Here is an 18,242-nt window from a genome sequence, read left to right as displayed (position 1 = left end):
CTTTACAAAAAGAATCCTTATTACAGGTGAGAAATACTTGAAATTTTACTATAAAGAATAAGTCATGTATATTTTTAGATTCACTTCCGATAACTGCAACATTTTTGTTAGAATGTTCTTATTTGAGAGTATACTTATATACAAATAGCCTTTGAAAGGGCTTATTAATATTTCTTCAATATTTATTATGGTAGATATCTTTAAAAGTATCTAAAAAATTGTTAAAAAGTGTTAAAGTGTATATGCAACCAAATTTAATGGCGGTCTGGCCTCATTCTCAATTTTATGATTATATTATTCAAACCAAATCAAATTATGGAAAAAACAAATATATTATCTTTACATATTATATATTTGACATAGCGGAGGGCAATTAGCATATAAGTATGTAAATATCGAGAATCTATATACCTACTTATATAAATTGATTGTCTGGTTCCTATGTATATACTAATTGATCAGATATGCATCAACCAGGCCCATAAAAATAACGTTTCTTGGCCCTTTATGTAAATAGTATTAAGAATGGCATTTAGTTGACTAATGTGACATTTACGATTGAACTATTAAATATTCAGACTCGTTTCAACCAATTTTCAACATCTCACCACAATAAAGTAATACCCTGCAAAGTCATAAATCCATCTGAATGGGTTTCTCTAAAGTACTTTTTTTTTGCTTGTACGGCATACTACTTCAAACTGTTTAGTCTATCAGTTTACATAGAGTGTTAGAGGTATTGTTCTACTTAAGATACTTAAACCCTAAGATAATAATTTGAAGGACTCGCCATATGTTTTGACCCAGTTAATTCTTCTTCTTAAAAAGAAATAGGAGGTTTTGAGAAAAAAAAACACTACACAATTACACAGTGCTATTTAATTAATACTTGTCGGCTACAGTTTTAGAAATAAATCGAGAAAAAATCCCATATTATCAACTTCTTTAAGATTCACAAAAAGTACAAATGATAGAACAATGAAACTACTTGATGACTAATGGCAAATTAATTATTTTTCAAAAAGGCCACCTTTGCCCTTGAAGGCAAGTCATTTTCAAAAAGTATGTTGATATTTTGACCCACTCTTCATTGATATTAGAATGGGGATTCACGTTTGCTGCGTCAAAGGTGCAGGGATTGCAGTTTGGAATCGATTTGGGTAACATTGAAGATCCTGTTGGTGGACAGGGTTGATGAGCTTATTGGATAGGATCAACTTGGATCCATTTCTGGCATCTGTCATGAGTTGTCGATATCTACACACATAAGAAAATGCACTTAATCCCTTCAAAACTTTTCTTATGATATAGTCAGATACATTAAACAGGAGTTTCGAAGCTACTCCTACTAGTTGTGGACATTTCTTAGTGGTGGTCGTGATTTCAGACAGAAACCCCACATTTATCGTCTTACTAATCCCATCAGTTACAGGTTTCTTCTCAAGACCCTGGTTTTGATCCTTGAGCTTCTTAAGCTTGGAAATGAGACCAAGGAGCAAAAGACTAGTTGAGCAATTTACCATATATTATTCCCACGTCAAGCAATGTCGACGGCCTGTTTCTTTCTGCCTCCTCTATCAAAAAGCTTTTTTTACAAAATTTGTGTTCATATGTTTCTAAAGTTATAATTTTTGTTTCGCTTACTTGAAACCTTCATACTTATTTTTATGTTTTGGTTTTGCACACTGTGTCGATTTTTCAACTACTCATGTCCTTTATTATTTTTTTGAATGTTGATTAGTTGAACTCCAATTCTTTCTTCTTAAATTGTGTGTGTTTTTTTGTAGACATTTCCTTACAACTATTGAAAAATAATCTTACGTTAAGAAGAATTGGTTAATTATTATCAACTAATTTGGGTCTTTTCTTATTCTTCTTTGATCTAAGGTTAAGAGATACAACAAAAATAACTTTATCTGGTAAACAATTGAGATAAAGTAATATTCAAGATACCTATCTTATTCTTGGTAAAATGTTTAATCAAAGATTTGTAGCACCTTTATTACTACAACTAGATAATTTAAATCCATACGTTTTCTCTTTCTAAGGAAGGATGATGAATCAATTCGTCTTAATCCATACAGGGATGCAACCCGTTAAATTAGTAAAAGTTTACACCATCTATGTACAAAGGAAATTTTTAACTAATATCTATACAAATGTACATACATTGGTATATTTTTCTTTTAAAACATCGCGGACATAAATGGACAGTTTTGCATTATATTTTTCAATATCATTACTTCAAAAGTTTTTATTAATTTTCTTCGCTAAAATTTCGAAGATGTACCATATTTTTGCACGTTTATAATGAATCTTCACTTTTTCTTTTATTAACAAGTTGTGTAGGAATTCAAATCATTGCCCTGAATTGCAATTTTAATGCAAAAAACGTATATTTCTCACGATTTCTTTGAATGAATTATTTTTTTCCTTCCCAGATGGACACTCTTCTACTTCTTCCTTCTTTCATATTATCGTGATTATCTGCAGTTTTTTTATTCTATAGAGGCTCTAATGAACTTCGTGTATTAAATATCCTTAAACAACGGGGAACAATGGAAATCAGTGATTGATTAAGTCTTCAAAAGCTCTTCCTAAATGGAGTATAAACATTACACGAAATTAAAAAATTAAAAAATCATAGGATAATTGTTATCTAAATGAAAAAAAAAATGTGTCAAAATGTAATTATTTTTCTTAGATCTGACAATGTTTTATATTTGCTTTTAGGTACATATCGATTGGAGATGTTCCAATTAGGGAGTAATAGTTATTTGTTAAAAAAAGTTAGTTCAAAGGACATTTTACGGCAATATTTCATCTTATCAGATATTTCTCGAGATGTTGTGTGGCCTTACCAACATACGTATATTTAGAATATTTCGGCATAACTTTATGCAATTGTCATATATAACGACTCATTTTTAATTAATCGTGATGTGAGCTTCCACAAATCCTTCAAAAATGGAATTAAAGAAGGTAAAAAATCCCAATTAAAAATTTAAAAGAATTTGATTAACAGTTTTGAAGAAGTCTAAGGTCCCAAAAGTGTCTACAAGGAACAGTCTGGAAGTGTTGCCTCCCACTAAAATTTTTTATATCAAGTAACTATACGTTATTGATTAGGGTTATAAATGAAATATATGACCAAGCTACTACCACTAGACAAAAATCCTACTGATACTTCTAGGTACACAGCAAATGTGAGGAGGCAATTAATTTTAGGCCCATTATTTTGTTTGTAAATTTCCCTGTGGTCACAAAGAAGTTGTGTTTGGTTTGGACGTCCAACGTGTCCCCCCTATATTGAGAAACTCAGTTCTACACCATTATTTCCATAGAAGATTAACTATCAGGACACATTGATAAAAGGTAACAATTAGACAGATGACAAATAAATAGAGTGAAATTTTTCGAGTTAGTAACATACCTAAAATATGTCCCTATTTCAGATCCCTTTAAACCAAAGGGTCAAATATTATTTCAATTTCTTGTGACATGTTAAAAAAAACAGAAGTTACGCTTTTATTCCATCAAGATATGCCTTGTTAGAGAGCGAGCGAGCGAAGAATATTGGGATGGACCGGTGTTTCATTTCGTATGTAGATAAATAAATAAATAAAATTCATACCGTTGGTATTTGAAGATAGTTCGAGCACACGCTCTACCCTGAGACACTGTAAATTATTTTTTGCATAGAGAAATCTCTTCTCTATTCCACTTGTGAAATTACCAGGAGGCAACGGAACAAACTCTTACAGTGGTGATGAAGATACTTGGATCCGCACACACTTACTTACATGCGTAACTTTAAAGTCCGACTATGGTTGTTTCATCGCGCTCAAAGGAAGAATACCTACTACCTATGTAAGCAACCCCTCGTAAAAAAAAAATTAAAAAATTTCCCCAATAAAAAAATTAAAAGAAGCAACATCAAAATTTATCATTGCAGTTGTAGCTCAGACAATCAAGATACACCAACAACGAAGAGATAGGAGTTGGTACACATTTTTAAAACTCCGACAACTTTTTTTGGAAATATAAGACTTTGTATTTTTATAAAAACATCTTGAAGAATTTTTTATCAAAAAAAAAAAATTTAAAAAGTGATTGTCTCTGCTGAATAAATATTTGAGTACACGAATCCATTTTACGAACGGTAAGTCATCCTTACATTGGAAAATTAAAATAATGATAATATATATTCGTTTATAAATGTATACTTATGTTATCATCCCATCACTAATTGGTCATAAAAGCTTTGTTCATCATTGATAATAATTTTGTAATGCCTTTTCATACTTTCTCTCTCTTTGCAATGGAAGCAAGTTATAACTTATGTATATAATAGGTAAAAAGTGAAACTCGATTTATTGAGTGGACAATGCCCCATTTTACTTTCATTAAGAACCAGATACCACAAAAAAAAAAAAAAAAAAAAGAGCAAAAGACGGAAGATGATTATAAGTAATTTTTGGTCCGTCATTAGAACCAAAAACATAGTAAAATGAACCGTAAAGCAATTATTATTTATAAAAAGATCAAAAAATAGTTTTTGACCTTCTAAAACTAAAAAAAAAAAGTTACTAAATGAATTTCCTTATGTATTTGATCATAGCATGAATTAATTAACCGTTCACTTATACAGAGGAACGACTTTTTTTTAATACTAATTAATTAATTCAATCAGTATTTAAATATGCATGATAAATTTGTATTTCATTGACAAATTATTTTTTCTTTTTCATAAAGTTTATTGACATTTCTCGACTGAATTTCATTTGAATTTTTACTTCTTTATTTATTTATTTTGCATTAAGAATATTTATACATTTTAATGATTACTGAATCGTTACAAGTCACGATTTTTAATTTACATACTTAAATATATATATATATGTAATCGTTGATTAGAGGACTAGAAACAGAAACACAACATCCGTTAGGTCTTCTTCACATCTTGAAGGAAAACAAATCGCATGAAATGGTCACTTTTGATTGTTTGATTAGATATTTCCTCTTATGTAATGCTATAATTAACATATTTCTTGGTCGAAGTAAAAACATAATATGTTCACGAGCTAATTCATGTTGCTATTTTATATTAAATTCTTAAGACTACATATATACAATTAAATTCCACTAGATCTTAAACATTTGTCTTAAGAAAAGACAAATGAAAAAATAATAACAATTTCTCCTCCGGAAGTTCATTGTATATTTATATATCAAGATCTCTCTTTCTGATGGTCGTGCCAAATATCACGAGGCATCATTTCTATATATATATATATATTTGCAACAAATCAACGTTTATCAATTGCAAAATTATAACGGAAGTGATACTTGAAGGAGTCTATGTAACAGTATTCCACATAATCAAGATGAATTATGAAAAATCCTATATAATGGTTGACCTAATTCATTCCATTGCTTTCATATATAGTTCTAAAGAGGGGGCAAAACAATTGATTTTTAATATCCCCTGATCATAAAATGAAATTTGTATAATTGCTTTTATTAATATAGGCCTTCCTGTGTAGGCTTAAAAAGAGAGTAAACAATAATTGATTGGCAAGTGAATCTGTATAAAAAGGTCCATTTGTGTATACAAATTCGTTTCATAATCTTTAGGCCTTAAGATAGAAAATAGATGGAGGCAATAAGTTATTGTCAAACATACAAAAAAAGGCTTTAAAATCATTTGTTTATATGAATTCGATACCTTACATAATATAATGTAATCAAGTTAACGACTTTTCTGTTTGTTATGTTTCATATGTAGATATAAAAATAAATCTGCAGATGACTGAAGGTAGTATCTTTATTCATTTGTGTTGCTGTGTTGTCTTAAATGCCTCCTTATTTGAATATAAAGACATGATTCCCGATGAGGTAGTTGGGGGAAAAATACAACATCTTTACAACCCACCCAAAAATATTAACTGTCAATTATGGGGGGTCTTTACTTTAAGTCAATAATGAAATGAGGGGGAAACCAATAATAGTTACAGCTCATTTCTTTATTATTATTAAACTAGGTACATACAATAATAATCGAAGGGGTGCATTGAACCTTGGTCTTACATGTAAAACAAAGTCTTTATTTGCGTTTTAAACTTCCATGATTGACAAAAAATACACATTTTTTGTTATTATGCCTTTAAAAAACGTTTTTTTTTGTTTTTCGTATGTATCTGTTTAAATCTATTCTTTATGTCTGTAAAAAAAATCATTTTGCATGGGTAACAAGGAAAAGAAATTTCTTTTACTTTTTATCATGTTCCCCCTATTATTCGGGGATGAAATTGTGTTTGGAGTGAATATTATACAATTATCACAGACGCAAGCTAACAAAAGAGCAAGAAAAAAGAGAAAGTAACCAAGATTTTTTATCATTACAGAATCATGAAGAGCTACGGCTCATCCCTGAGCAATAACTGGGCCTCCTCTATTGCCACCGCCAACAATCCATTATTCCGCTTGTCCGTTTTTCTTCTTCTCTTACAAAGTGTGTCGTCGGGTAAGATACTTTCTCGCTTATATATATCTAAACATTCAAGGGGCATAACCTTTCTACCTATTTCATTAATGTAGCTCCCTTAGATGATGGTTCTTCCGCTTTATCCACTTCATCCTGGGAAACTGATCTCACAGAGTATTTGTCTGAAGGTAAGTTCATAATACATCATTTAGTTTGCAAAGCAGCAAAAAAATACGCAATTTAATTATACTTTAATGCATACTTTGTACAATAATCATAAACAAAAATAACAACAAAAAATTAAAAAAAAAGATAACGGTGAGAAGCTACCAAAATGTTATCCATTGTGGTCATATTTTCATAATTTACTACTATCTCGGTCAATCTGATTTCCTGTCGTTGTTTTTTTATTTATTATTCACGTTTTTGTTGTTCTTTCTTTATTTTCGTGAAAAAAAGCTCATTTTTCTCATGACAAATCATTATCCCACAATTGATATAGAAATTAAAATCTGTCAACTGTCAATTTGCCTTTGCCCCCCTCCACACAAACACAAGTGTCTTAAGCTATAATTGGTAGAACTTGAATGCTTTTGTGATATTAGTAAATAAATAATAGTTTAACAATAAGGAATATGAACATGATCAACCGTACAAAACATCCAATCGTTGTAAACAAACATCCAAATAAACAATACTTATGCCCTATAGTTACACATTACTTTCTGTGACTTTTTTCTTTACTTTTTGAAGGAAAGGTAGTGAGATGTAATATAAATCTCATTTTGATTTCCCTCTATTTGTGTCTCAACGAATAAATATCATTTTTTTTTTTTTTTTTGCAGGCTGCTACTACCAATACCGTCACTATGACGAGGGTAAACAAATTATTACCAACGAGCCCTGTCTGAACTGTACGTGCCATAATCAAGTCCTCATGTGCTATTTACGAGTGTGCCCTTTTATCAAACCTGTGGGGCAAAAATGCATAATTGAAAAGAATGAGGATCAGTGCTGTCCAACCATTACATGTCCTCAAGGTAAGGAGTTATTTTTCAACTTTTATATGATTATTAAAATAAACTTGGTACATAGATAACCATTGGCTTCTCAATTCTAATACAATTTTCTCTTTTTCTCTCTCACACTCTGATCTTTTCCTTCAAAATCTTCCTTCCAAATTTTATTCTCATAATTACACAAATGTAGTAGTTCTCAAATTAAACGCAAGTGAATCATTTCGTAAGTTATATATTTTCTTTCTTTGTTTCTTTCTTGTATCTATTGACTTGATCGGAACAGTTACAATTCCGAGACACGTTGTCCCTGTCCCATCATCTATCTTTTAGTGCTTCTGTTTATATCGTACATACTTATCTCAACAATATCTCAAAAATCCTTACTTCTTACTTTAGTTCCTGTTGAGTTATGGACTAGCACCACTCTTCCGCCATCTATAATTGATAATGATGGGATAACAAGCATCACAGACTCATCTTCTGAAGTTGCTCTAATGACTCCTGGACAAGGTTGCCAAATTGATGGAAGGAACTACATGGATGGAATGCAAATTCCAAGAGATCCAAATAACCCATGTGAGTTATGTTATTGTATCAGAAATCATACTGCCTGCGTGATGCAAGAATGCCGGTTGAATGTCAAGGGCTGTGAACCCATTATGCGAGAAGGATCCTGTTGTCCCATTAAGTATATTTGCGGTAAGTGCTTTGAAAATGTAAACAAATACTCATTTACCTTAATATGTTTATTTTAGAGGATGGATTAGTTCTCCCCTCAGATTTCTCCGATATTTCCTCTTTCACAACCAGTAGTACATCTAAAGCACCTACAGGATGCATGAAAAATGGTACCTTTTATGAACATGGAGCTTCCATTGAGAGTAATGACCCTTGCCAACATTGTTACTGCATGCAAAATGAAGTTGTTTGTGCCGTTGAGCCTTGTATGGGACCACTGGAAGGAAAAACTGATAATTGTGTCCCTCAAGCCCCCAGTCTTGGAGAATGTTGTCCTTCTGAATATAAATGCAGTAAGTATCATCTCTAAAAAAAATAATTATGTATCCCTATGACCTATATTTTTATTAGCACAAAATAATATCACATTGGATTCCATTTTGAACTCCATTGAGGATACTTCAATAGAAACTAGTAATATGACTATTGGGTGTACTTATCAAGGGGAAAACTATGAAAGTTTAACCTATATTCCAATGGAAGACCCTTGTGACCTTTGTCAATGTGTCAACGGAAAAATCATTTGTGCCAAACGTGAGTGTGCTCACCCTCCTTCTGGATTTAACAATTGCAAAATGATGCCAGTCAAAGAAGATGAATGCTGTCCCAACTACGAATGTGAAGAGCCAAATGTTGTAAATTCATCTGAAGAAGGAGAAGAAACCGATAATGCTTCAGTCAAACCAGAATCAGTTAAAGAAGATAACATTTCAAATGAAATTGCTGAAGATGATGTCTCAGACTATGATAATTATGAAGAAAATGTTTCTGGAGACCATGCAAATAGACCCCTCGGTCAGGATGAGGTATCAGAAGGAGATAGAACACATATCGATGGTCAGGATTTAAATAAACCTGATGTTGGTATTGTTATCGATGATTTAGAGCAAAACATATCTTCCACAACTACAACTACTCAATTTCCTGTCACTGATGAAACAATTGACTCAAATAAGATGGGAGATCACTCCACTGATGATAAAGACATGATTCCTGATAATAATGAATTAAAGGAGGATAACAAAGAATTAGATTCTGTTGAAACCACCGATGTTTCCTACGAGGAGAGTGAAGAAGGATCTGACGAGGCAGGAAAATTCCCAAGTATCGAAGCTGTGGAGAATGAAAATGAGTATAATGTTAATATTTCACCAAGTCAAGAAACCTCAGAAGTTACTGAAGGATCTAAAATCTCGGACGCTACAGAAATTTTCATGGATCAAGAAGTTGAAAAGGAACCAAGCACCGAAAAATATAATTCTTCTAATGAAAATGAAACTTTGGAAAATACTTCAAATGAAGAGCAACACACTGACAATGAAACCTCTGAAGATAAGGATTCAAATACTAAACCTGAAACTAATAATAATTTATTGGGGGAAATGGAAATGAAAGATACTACGACTCAAAATGACGATGACATTGAATTAAACACAATTCCTGGCTCATCTGATATACATTTTCCTAAGGATAAAGAATCAGACAACAAAGACAAACTGGATACAGAAAAAGATGCTAATATTATGCTCATATCAAAACCAGACTCTGGATTTGTTGCAGGCAATGACGATAAGGAATTTCAAATGAGCACAACAACAATTAGCGCTCTCTATGAGGTTCCTACGACTACAGCTGTACCAAATGCAGAATCTTATGATGAAACAGCCTCCAATACCATTGACTCCCTTGACAACTCCGATGAACAATCTACTCCAGTTACTGATTCACAGAAAGATACATCTACTACACCTCCACCATCTCCTCAAACGAATGAAAAAAACCATTCTCAATTACTACAGCTTCACCCATTCAAGTAACTAGTTCAATTGAAGATTCGGAAACAACAAAGACAGAAGAAAATGTAGCTGTTACGACACCTTCCACTCAAAATGAGAATGAATTATTTAGTGGCAACTCTGTAGGACCCATTCAAGACGATGACGACTATGACATTTCAACAACTGAGGCTGCATCAATCAGTGAATTCAATGAAAATAATCAATCAACATCTGTCAACTTTTCAGATACAACAAGATTTAATGAAGTGCCAACAACAACATCATCATCTAATAAAGAGTTTGATAGTCAAGAACCTTTTACAAATCTTGGAATATCCACTACCACTTTTGCATCTATCAGTCAATCGAACAACGAAACTAAAGATGATTTAGAAGACTCTGTCGAAAATAATATTACCACAACAGTTTTTGATATGAATATATCCTCAACTTCTAATCCCTCTTTGGACTCTATTTCAAATAAAAATTATTCAACAACTCCTGATATTTCTTCAGAATCTACTCTACCTCCTAATAATTCTGAGTTAACCAAGGATGAGACTACTAAAATACCATTGTCTTCCTTAGACGAATCTTCAAAGGGCCAAAATGATGTCACTTCTACCACAACCCCTTCATCCTCAGAGGCAGCAAAGTTAGACGAATCTTCGAATAGCCAAGAGGATAGTATTTCTACCACAACCTCTTCTTCCTCAGACGTGACAAAGTTAGATGAATCTTCTACGGCCCAAGATGATGATATATCAGTTACAGCTTCTTCATACCCAGAGACAACAAACACTGATGAATCTTCAATGAACCAAGATGCTAATACTTTCACTACAACTCCTTTATCCTCAGAATTCGCAATGTTAGAAGGGGTTTCAAAGAACCAAGATAATACTACTTCTACAACAACCCCTTCATCCTCAGAGGTGACAAAGTTAGACGAATCTTCAATGAGCCAAAATGATAGTAGTTATAATACAACTCCTTCATCTTCAGAGGTGACAAAGTTAGAGGAATCTATAGAGAATCAAAATGATAGTACTTCTACAACAGCCCCTTCATCCTCAGAGGTGACCAAGTTAGACGAATTTTCAAAGAGCCAAGATGATAGTACTTCTACAACAACCCCTTCATCTTCAGAGATGACAAAGTTAGACGAATCTTCAATGAGCTTAAATGATAGTACCTCGACCACAATCCCTTCATCTTCAGATGTTACAAAGTTAGAAGAATCTTCAAAGAGCCAAGATGATAGTACTTCTATGACAACACCTTCGTCCTCAGAGGTTACAAAGTTAGATGAATCTTCAGAGAGTCAAAATGATAGTACATCTACAACAGCGCCTTCATCCTCAGACGTGACAAATCTAGACGAATCGTCAAAGAGCCAAGATGATGATATCTCAATTACAACTTCTTCATACCCAGAGACAACAAAGACAGATGAATCTTCAAAGAGTGAAGATGATACTACTTCCTCTACAGCTCCATCATCCTTAGAGGCGACAAAGTTAAATGAATCTTCAAATAACCAAGATGATAGTACTTCCACCACAACTCCATCATCCTCAGAGAGTACAAAGATTGAAAACACATCAACCAGCATGATAAATATTTCTTTAGAGGAACAAGTATCCACAACAACTGCTTCTTCTCAAAAAATCATAGATTCAACTCTAAAAACAGTTGAGCAAGATGAGCCCACTAAAGGTACATCAAAAGCCCCAGTTATTGATACTGAAAGCTCATCCTTGGGAACAACCATAGAGGCTCAGAAAGAAGCTGCAACTGATAGTCCAAGAAATGAAACAACTGATAACAGTCAAGATGCATTTGTTTTTGAAGCTGTTGCTCAAGACGATGAAGAAGGGACATATTATGAAACCACTTTCCCTACAAAATCAACAACTGACTTTAGCACGCCATCACCACAAAATAATTCATCTGATGGAAATGCATCGACAACAAGCATCAATGAATCAGTCAACCAAAGTGAAAAAGAAACAATTATGACTCAGGACCCAACAGCCATTCAATTCCCAGATTCTATGAATGACTCTAAGAACATTACAGTCGTTCCTTCACATCAAAAAGCTGATCAAGAAAAAGATTATGAAAATGAAACTTCTACATCCAATGAGGATTATGAATCCACGAATCAATCTACAGTTTCAATAATTGATATGTTTTCAACCTATGCACCAGATATCCTTTCTGAATCAGATAAACTGAATCAAGTTCAGGATGATGATACTGTGGATGTTGAGAGCACCACATTGGAAATCAGATCAACCTGTTTACATAATGGAGTTACATATCAAGACTTTGATGATATTGCAAGCAATGATCCTTGTGAAGTCTGCTACTGCAATTATGGTCAAGTTGTTTGTTCTAAAATGGTCTGTAATAAGTTAGAGGGTCATGAATTCTGTAGACCTCTTCCTCCCAAAGAAGGAAAATGTTGTCCCGATCAATATGAGTGCTGTAAGTGTAACACCATTATGTTATTTTTGTACTTCATATAATTAAGCTATTCATATTTTTTAAATATCAGTATCGACAACAGAAGATCATATGGCTAATGTCACAATTCAAAGTGTAACTACTAAACCATTGGACCCTTCAGGTTAATTCAAATTTATTTATATAATTCTGAGCAATTTCTTATTTTATCTCTTTTCTAACAATTTCCTAATTTTTAGGCAAGTGCGACAGAAATGGAACTATTTATGAAAATGGAGCTGATGTTCCTATTACTAGCAAATGCTACAACTCTTGTACATGTATTAACACAGAATTTATTTGTGATTATTTACCCTGTAAGGAGGCCCCTCAATTGGATGGATTAACATGTACCGAAGTACCTGTCGAAGGAGAATGCTGTCCAATGTTTAAATGCGATGATTTATCTAGTAACGAAATCTCAACCCAGATACCTCTAAAAAATATGAATTCAACAACTTCAGGACCATCTTCTTCTGAGACTACTTTATCTACTTTGGATGAAACATCAATTGGTGAAACAACAAAGGATAATGTTACTGATACCTCTACATTAAGTATGAGTCAAGAAGTGAAAGACGAGGGAAATGAAAGTGAGATTCAAGAAATGACAAGTACTAATGCTTCAAATGTTTCTGAAACCACGGTTGCTCCCACTGAATCAGGAATAGATAGTATGAATGCTACAAACATTAATGCAACCTTTCCATCTAGTGAAAGTTCAATGGAAAAAATGAATGGAACGAATAAAATTCCCGAGATTGGGAATAACTTATCACCTACTTCAGAATTTGTTAATAATAAAGAAACTACAGTTACTCCAACTGAAGTAACCTCATCTGAAAATATGGAAACAGTTTCTGTTGCATATCAAACTACTGAAAAGTCTAATGTAAGTCCAAGCGATGGAATTCAATCTAGCCCAATGACTACAACAATTATTCCAGACTCTGATGGTAATGTTGAAACAACTGAAACATCCAGAAAAAATGTTACATTAAACGAAAGCAACGCATCAACGACACCGATAAGTGAAGGTGCAACAACATCTTTAGATGCAACCACTCCAAGCAGCACCAATATATCTGTAGATAAATTTGAGGAGAACACAACAAATTTTGGTAGTGGTATTGAAACTACAGAAAAAATTGATGAAAATGTAACAAATCCCAGTTCTGAAACGGGAACATCAGAAAACAGTAATGAAAACGCAACAACTGTTAGTGGTGGATTTGAAACTTCAGAAAAAACTGATGAAAATGCAACAACTGTTAGTAGTGGCACTGAAACTTCAAAAGAAACTGATGAGAACGCAACAACTGTTAGTAGTGGTATTGAAACTTCAAAAGAAACTGATGAAAACACAACAACTGTTAGTAGTGCTATTGAAACTTCAAAAGAAACTGATGAAAACGCAACAACTGTTAGTAGTGCTATTGAAACTTCAGAAACAACTGATGAAAGCGCAACAACTGTTAGTAGTGGCACTGAAACTTTAAAAGAAACTGATGAGAACGCAACAACTGTTAGTAGTGGTATTGAAACTTCAAAAGAAACTGATGAAAACACGACAACTGCTAGTAGTGCTATTCAAACTTCAGAAAAAACTGATGAAAACGCAACAACTGTTAGTAGTGGCACTGAAACTTCAAAAGAAACTGATGAGAACGCAACGTCTGTTAGTACTGGTATTGGAACTGATGAAAAAACTGATGAAAACGCAACAACTGTTAGTAGTGATATTGAAACTTCAGAAAAAACTGATGAAAACACAACAACTGTTAGTAGTGATATTGAAACTTCAACAGAAACTGAGGAGAACGCAACAACTGTTAGTAGTGCTATTGAAATTTCAACAGAAACTGAGGAGAACGCAACAACTGTTAGTACTGGTATTGGAACTGATGAAAAAACTGATGAAAACGCAACAACTGTTAGTAGTGATATTGAAACTTCAACAGAAACTGAGGAGAACGCAACAACTGTTAGTAGTGCTATTGAAATTTCAACAGAAACTGAGGAGAACGCAACAACTGTTAGTACTGGTATTGAAACTGATGAAAACGCAACAACTGTTAGTACTGGTATTGAAACTGATGAAAACGCAACAACTTTTAGTAGTGATATTGAAACTTCAGAAAAAACTGATAAAAATGCAACAACTGTTGTTAGTGACATTGAAACTTCAAAAGAAACTGATGAAAACGCAACAACTGTTAGTAGTGCTATTGAAATTTCAACAGAAACTGAGGAGAACGCAACAACTGTTAGTACTGGTATTGAAACTGATGAAAACGCAACGTCTGTTAGTAGTGGTATTGTAACTTCAGAAAAAACTGATAAAAACGCAACAACTGTTGGTAGTGGTATTGAAACTTCAAAAGAAACTGATGAGAACACAACAACTGTTGGTAGTGCTATTGAAACTGATGAAAAAATGACCACTTCTTCGGGTGAAACTTTGAAAAATGACATTACCCCTTCAAATGAATCTTTTTCATCAAACTTTACAGCAGGAGATGAAACTTCATCAGTGGATACTAGTGAATTTACACATTCAGGAAATGACACGAATACATCTGAGAGTCAAAATGAAAATGTGACTTCTACACCTACTAGCATCATTAACTCAACCGAAGAGTCTTTATCAACCACTACACCGAATTCAACTTCTGATGATAAAGTCTCTACAACTATCCCAACTGAATCTATAGAAACAACAACTTTTTCATATGAGTACTTACCTCCAACAACAGCTGATCCAAGTTTGAAGACGGAAAACGAAAATACACTGTCTGAAAATGGTGGTAATAATTTCATTACAACGGTTTCACCTGTTCCTTCAGTTCAGAATACGGATTTAGGTACAAATAATTCATCATTGGCCAGTACAGCTACTTCTGTTGAATCCCAAGACAACCAAAGTAAGCCCACTGAAAGTGAGATCAAAACAACTACCTTTTCTTCAATTGATGCTTCTACACATACCAATGATGTAGACTCTTCAAGTGAATCAGACTCGGAAGATCAAAACACTTTGAATGAAACTTTAACCTCTGCTGTTTCAAATGAGCCAAACAAAGTTACAACAGAGCTTCCAAAAATTACCGACGAAGAAAAAATGAAGCTGTCTTCGAACCTCAGTACCGTATTGACCCCAACACAAAATATTGATGGTGAAGATGAGTCTGATGGAAACCAAAGCACAGCCAATAGTATAATGAAGGATGATGAAATAATTGCCACCACAAATGTCCCAAGCATTTTTGAATCTGCTACATCCGACAAGAAGGGTCTTGACAACGCAACCTCAGATAAAGAAAATGATTCAACTACATCCTCAATGGAAAACAAGGGAAATGAAGGTTCAGCTACGACAGAGAGTAGCACATTGAGCTCAACAACTGGCAAAAATACAATCATCAATGAGGAGGATATGGAGCCAGAAGCCATGCAGGTTGTTGAAGAATCTACTTTATTGACACAAGCCAATTCAACCGTCGTTGGAGAACCACATGGCTCAACTTTTGTTTTTGAAACAACTACTAAGTCATCAACAACCAACAAATTGAAATTTTGTATATTAAATGGCATGATAGTTAAGAATGGAGGTGATGTTCCTGATTCAGACCCCTGTAAACTATGTTCTTGCTATGATGGAGAAGTTAATTGTGCTACACAGATATGCGCTCCACCTAGTGGCTATGAAAATTGCACTGCTCTTTCAGCTGAAGAAGGTGTCTGCTGTCCAAAATATTCATGCAAAACAAAATTTGAAGCTATTGAGTACGATGACACTGATGAAGATATAGAAGATAATAATGAAGAAGATAAAGAGTTGGAAGATGGTTCCCAAGTACTTACAGGAAATTATTCCACTGAAGTTCCTAGTGCTTCATCCTCAGAGCCTCCCGTAACAACCACGGTTTCAGCAACCACAGGAGATGTAGTTGGAACTGCAAGCAGTGATATTTTAGATGGAGAAGATGTACAAGACCCAAGCGCAGACTCATTAAAGGGGACACCTATATCTGACGCAGAAGGTCAAGTCTCTTTGGACAGTTTAGGCCCAGGGGCTTGTCTCTATGATGGAAAAGTATACGTCAGCGCTCAACAGATCCCTAGAAACAATCCATGTGATTTCTGTTTCTGCTTCAGAGGTGACATTATTTGTCTACAACAGAGCTGTCCCCCTCCTATCCCAGGTTGTCGAGAAGAAATCATTGATGGATTTTGTTGTCCGAGATATGAATGTCCCGTGACAATGGGATTCAAAAATGTGACAGAACAAGTCAACAAACATTCACTAGTCTCATGGTTATTTGGAGATGAGGAATCAAATTCTCCAGAAACCGTCACAACTCAAGTCCGTGGATGTGAGATCCAAGGAGACTTTTATGAAGTTGGAGCCATCGTCAAATCCGCCTCTGGTCCTTGTCTACAGTGCAGGTATGTAATTATTATTTTAAGTTTATCCCCCCCCCCTCATCTCCTACAATTTGAAATATTTTTTGTATTGCAGGTGTGGACTAAATGAGAAGTTAGAGTGTGAGCCTCAATTATGTGAACCTCAACCATTAGTAAAACGAATGTTGACGATAAGAAGATGAGAGGCAATTAACTATATATACAAGCAAAAGCATATTACAAAAATTTAGCGCGCAATTTTACATTAGATTTTTTTTTTTAACTCTACAAAGCTAAGCAAAACAGATACAAAACAAAAAAAAATGTTGTTTAAAATAATGCTCGTGAGATTGTGATATATATATTTTTTTTTGAAAAAAAGAAAGAAAATGATGACATGGAACTTTGGACAGTTCCCTCTGGAATGGTGATGGTGAATGGAAAAAAAAATATATATTTACGTTTTTAAGTTGATCTCTACAATTTTTTCATATTATGTATTATTAAAATGGTATATCCAGAAACTATATAAAGACTCTTCCTATTGCTTGCTTACGTATCTTCATCGTTACTCTCCTACTACCCCTATCCTTTATGTGGTTATGGTTTTGGATCCTCTTATTGTGTCCCTCCCTCCCTCCATTCTTCCTGGAAGATGACGATGAACAATAAAAAAGAAATATTTTTACAAAAGTTAAAAAAAAAAAAAAAAACTAAGAAGAAGGACTTCTTGTGATAACGATTCAAAATCGTTTAATAAACAAATGAAAAAAAAAAAGTAATAGTATAATACATAGCAATAAATCAAACAGGCATCTTAGTTGATAATAATTATATTATAAATATATATATTTACTTGTCTATAATTATAGATGCTTTCTTGTCTAACTTTCTTTATTCATATAATCAAATATGCAATAAAATAATAAACAAAAATATAAACAAACTATTTTGTAGTTTTATTTATCTACGGAGCATTTGAAAATATATTACTCAATCTATTATATATTGCAATTATTGTGGAATTTCAGGACATATCTTAATTGGCTTTGTAGTGACCAAACAGACAGTGCTCTAGAGAAGGAGCATGCACTCTTTTTGATATTTTACAAGTTGTCATACTAAAAATATTGAATAAAAGGAGATAATACTATATATATAATCATATTATTATACTTTGATAAATTATCAATTAAAGGAACCTTATATTAGAAGTCTTTTTTAAAATGATTGGGGAAAAAAATATTCATATTTGACTCAGTCTTAATTTTTTTAAAAAGGTAATATAATAATTTTTTATGC

The 18,242-nt window shown here is 33.3% G+C and overlaps 1 protein-coding gene across 1 annotated transcript; it reads left to right on the top strand.

The window, feature by feature from the left end:
* The first annotated feature begins 3,932 nt into the window (after window positions 1–3,932).
* Window positions 3,933–17,285, top strand: LOC121115589 (uncharacterized). Its single transcript, XM_040709663.2, is given in 12 exon segments — window positions 3,933–4,162; window positions 6,408–6,526; window positions 6,601–6,675; window positions 7,333–7,527; window positions 7,697–7,729; window positions 7,903–8,205; window positions 8,262–8,537; window positions 8,596–10,055; window positions 10,058–12,515; window positions 12,586–12,657; window positions 12,734–16,982; window positions 17,056–17,285. Coding segments are annotated over 11 exon segments (9,324 nt in total). The 5' UTR covers window positions 3,933–4,162; window positions 6,408–6,411; the 3' UTR covers window positions 17,144–17,285.
* Window positions 17,286–18,242: the final 957 nt, after the last annotated feature.

Source organism: Lepeophtheirus salmonis, chromosome 4 (genome assembly GCF_016086655.4).
Source record: "Lepeophtheirus salmonis chromosome 4, UVic_Lsal_1.4, whole genome shotgun sequence".
NCBI lineage: Eukaryota > Metazoa > Arthropoda > Copepoda > Siphonostomatoida > Caligidae > Lepeophtheirus > Lepeophtheirus salmonis.
This window is presented reverse-complemented; position numbering and strand designations above follow the sequence as displayed.